The sequence below is a fragment of the Cucurbita maxima genome, unplaced genomic scaffold, assembly GCF_002738345.1.
Source record: "Cucurbita maxima cultivar Rimu unplaced genomic scaffold, Cmax_1.0 Cma_Scf00003, whole genome shotgun sequence".
Taxonomy (NCBI): domain Eukaryota; kingdom Viridiplantae; phylum Streptophyta; class Magnoliopsida; order Cucurbitales; family Cucurbitaceae; genus Cucurbita; species Cucurbita maxima.
Window position 1 is genome coordinate 1,586,475 of NW_019272019.1, and position 1,882 is coordinate 1,588,356.

Here is a 1,882-nt window from a genome sequence, read left to right on the forward strand (position 1 = left end):
CTATATAAACTCATCTTCCCCACATTTTTTAAAGGACACAACTTACATACATTCTTCAATCCTCATTTGTTCAAAGTCTCCATTGTTTATTGCTCTCTCCAAGCTTACAAGTTTATTTCTTTTCATCTTATTCTTGAGAGGGATTATTATTATATTGTGAGGAAATAGTTGTCAGTATCCCAAATTGTAAATCTACTCTTTGAGAGAGTTGTGGTGTGTTATTATCAAACTCAAATACTTGTATCGGTTTGATCCTGCGTCGTTGAAAGGATTGAGTTTGCTCTTGAACTCGTAAAAAGAGCGGTGTACCGGTTTGGCTCTGATCCGTGGAAAGAGTCGGAAAAGTTCTTTATTCAAATTCCCAAGAGGCGCTTGGGGAGTGGAGTAGGTCGAGTTTGACCGAACCACTATAAAACTACGGTGTCATTTTCTCTAACTCTTTCCTATTTAATTTCAAGATTATTATTATGTTTATTGCATGTTCTACTTGATTATTGTTTTGACTTGAATTATTTTGTTTTAGTAATTATCATCTTCTACTTATTTGTAAAAAGTTTTATCATTAGAAAAATTAATCAAGTTTAAACACTTTTATCGTTAAAACCCTATTCACCCCCCCTCTAGGGTTGCCATACCGATCCAACACTCACCTAGTACAGCCTTCTTTGAGGTAGTGCATAAACTTTGGACACCTACTATCACTATATAGGTTAAACTAGCTACCCAAGACTGTGCATAGTAAGAGCAATACACCTAGACCCTCGAATAAGTCTGTATTCACCAGCTAGATTATGAATGCAATGAAAGTCTGAAAATACAACTAAGTATATTTATAAACTCATCCATTTTTTTCTTTCTTTTTTAGGAGTTTGTAGTCTTTTGGTCAAGGTAGAGGAGCGTTCGAGAGCTACGTGGTCATAAAGGGGTCGTTCTGTAGCGTCAGCCCGTCTTTGTATTTGAGTCTTTTGTACTTTTTTTTGTAATTGTATCCCAAACCCATTTTTTTCGTTTTAATAAATTTGAATAGTATCGTCTTATAATTAAATTTTATTATGAATTTGATTTTGGTGTTATTGCCTTTATTTGTGTTTAAATTTTATCAAACTTTCATCCTTTATTTTATTTAACTTTTTTAGTTTCCATCTAGGTTTTGAAGCCTAAAAAATTGGGTCATTGTAGGTGACTTCCTATAAATTTTTCTAAGATGCTTGTGAATGAGAACAAAACATTAAAAAATGAACTATTCTGGTCTGTGGGGAAAAGTCTTCACTTTCAAAAGTAAGAAGTAACGTGATCATATTGCAAGAGATGCAGCGGAATATCAGAGCTATTAAATATTTACCTTCCATCAACTCTCGGTATAATTCATTCTTTAAGTCAATCAAATTTGGGTGAATTAGGGTTTACCTTCAATCAAGAGGAAATAAAGAAAGGAAACATAACCCAAATATTAGGCATAGATAGCCTTTATTTTATTGATAGATAATGATATTGCATCGTTCATAGAAGCAGTTAGTGGGTCAGTTCCTGAGTAAAGGTTTAAACTCTATGAGCTCCCATGTCTTCTCCCATGGCTTAACATATACAATAGCCTCATAAGTCCCAGGGAAACCAAGTTCGTTACATGCTTCAATAATAAGCCGATAATTCTTTCCAGCTACAACTTGGGTCCACCCCTTTATCACACAAATGAACTTAAGATGTCCCCTTGTGTTCTTATTGTTCTCCATCACAGCAAACCTTCCCAACTCCTGCACGTATGGGTCCATGATATTCACAATTGGTTCCCATTGACCACATTCAATACCCTTTTGGTCTTGGAACACGGCTTCATTTTGTCCCGGAGCAGCCTCCACGTATGAACTCATCGTCACGTTAGATT

At 35.2% G+C, this 1,882-nt stretch overlaps 1 protein-coding gene across 1 annotated transcript; it reads right to left on the minus strand.

Annotated features, from left to right (window-relative positions):
- Window positions 1-1,520: 1,520 nt before the first annotated feature.
- LOC111475738 (cysteine proteinase inhibitor A-like) lies at window positions 1,521-1,868 on the minus strand. The gene has a single exon (XM_023119940.1). It carries the CDS (start codon window positions 1,866-1,868, stop codon window positions 1,521-1,523), a length of 348 nt encoding a protein of 115 aa, XP_022975708.1.
- Window positions 1,869-1,882: the final 14 nt, after the last annotated feature.

Bases quoted from the DNA above. Each gene is read 5' to 3' on its own strand.
- LOC111475738 (XM_023119940.1), bottom strand. From the start codon at position 1,868: ATGAGTTCATACGTGGAGGCTGCTCCGGGACAAAATGAAGCCGTGTTC.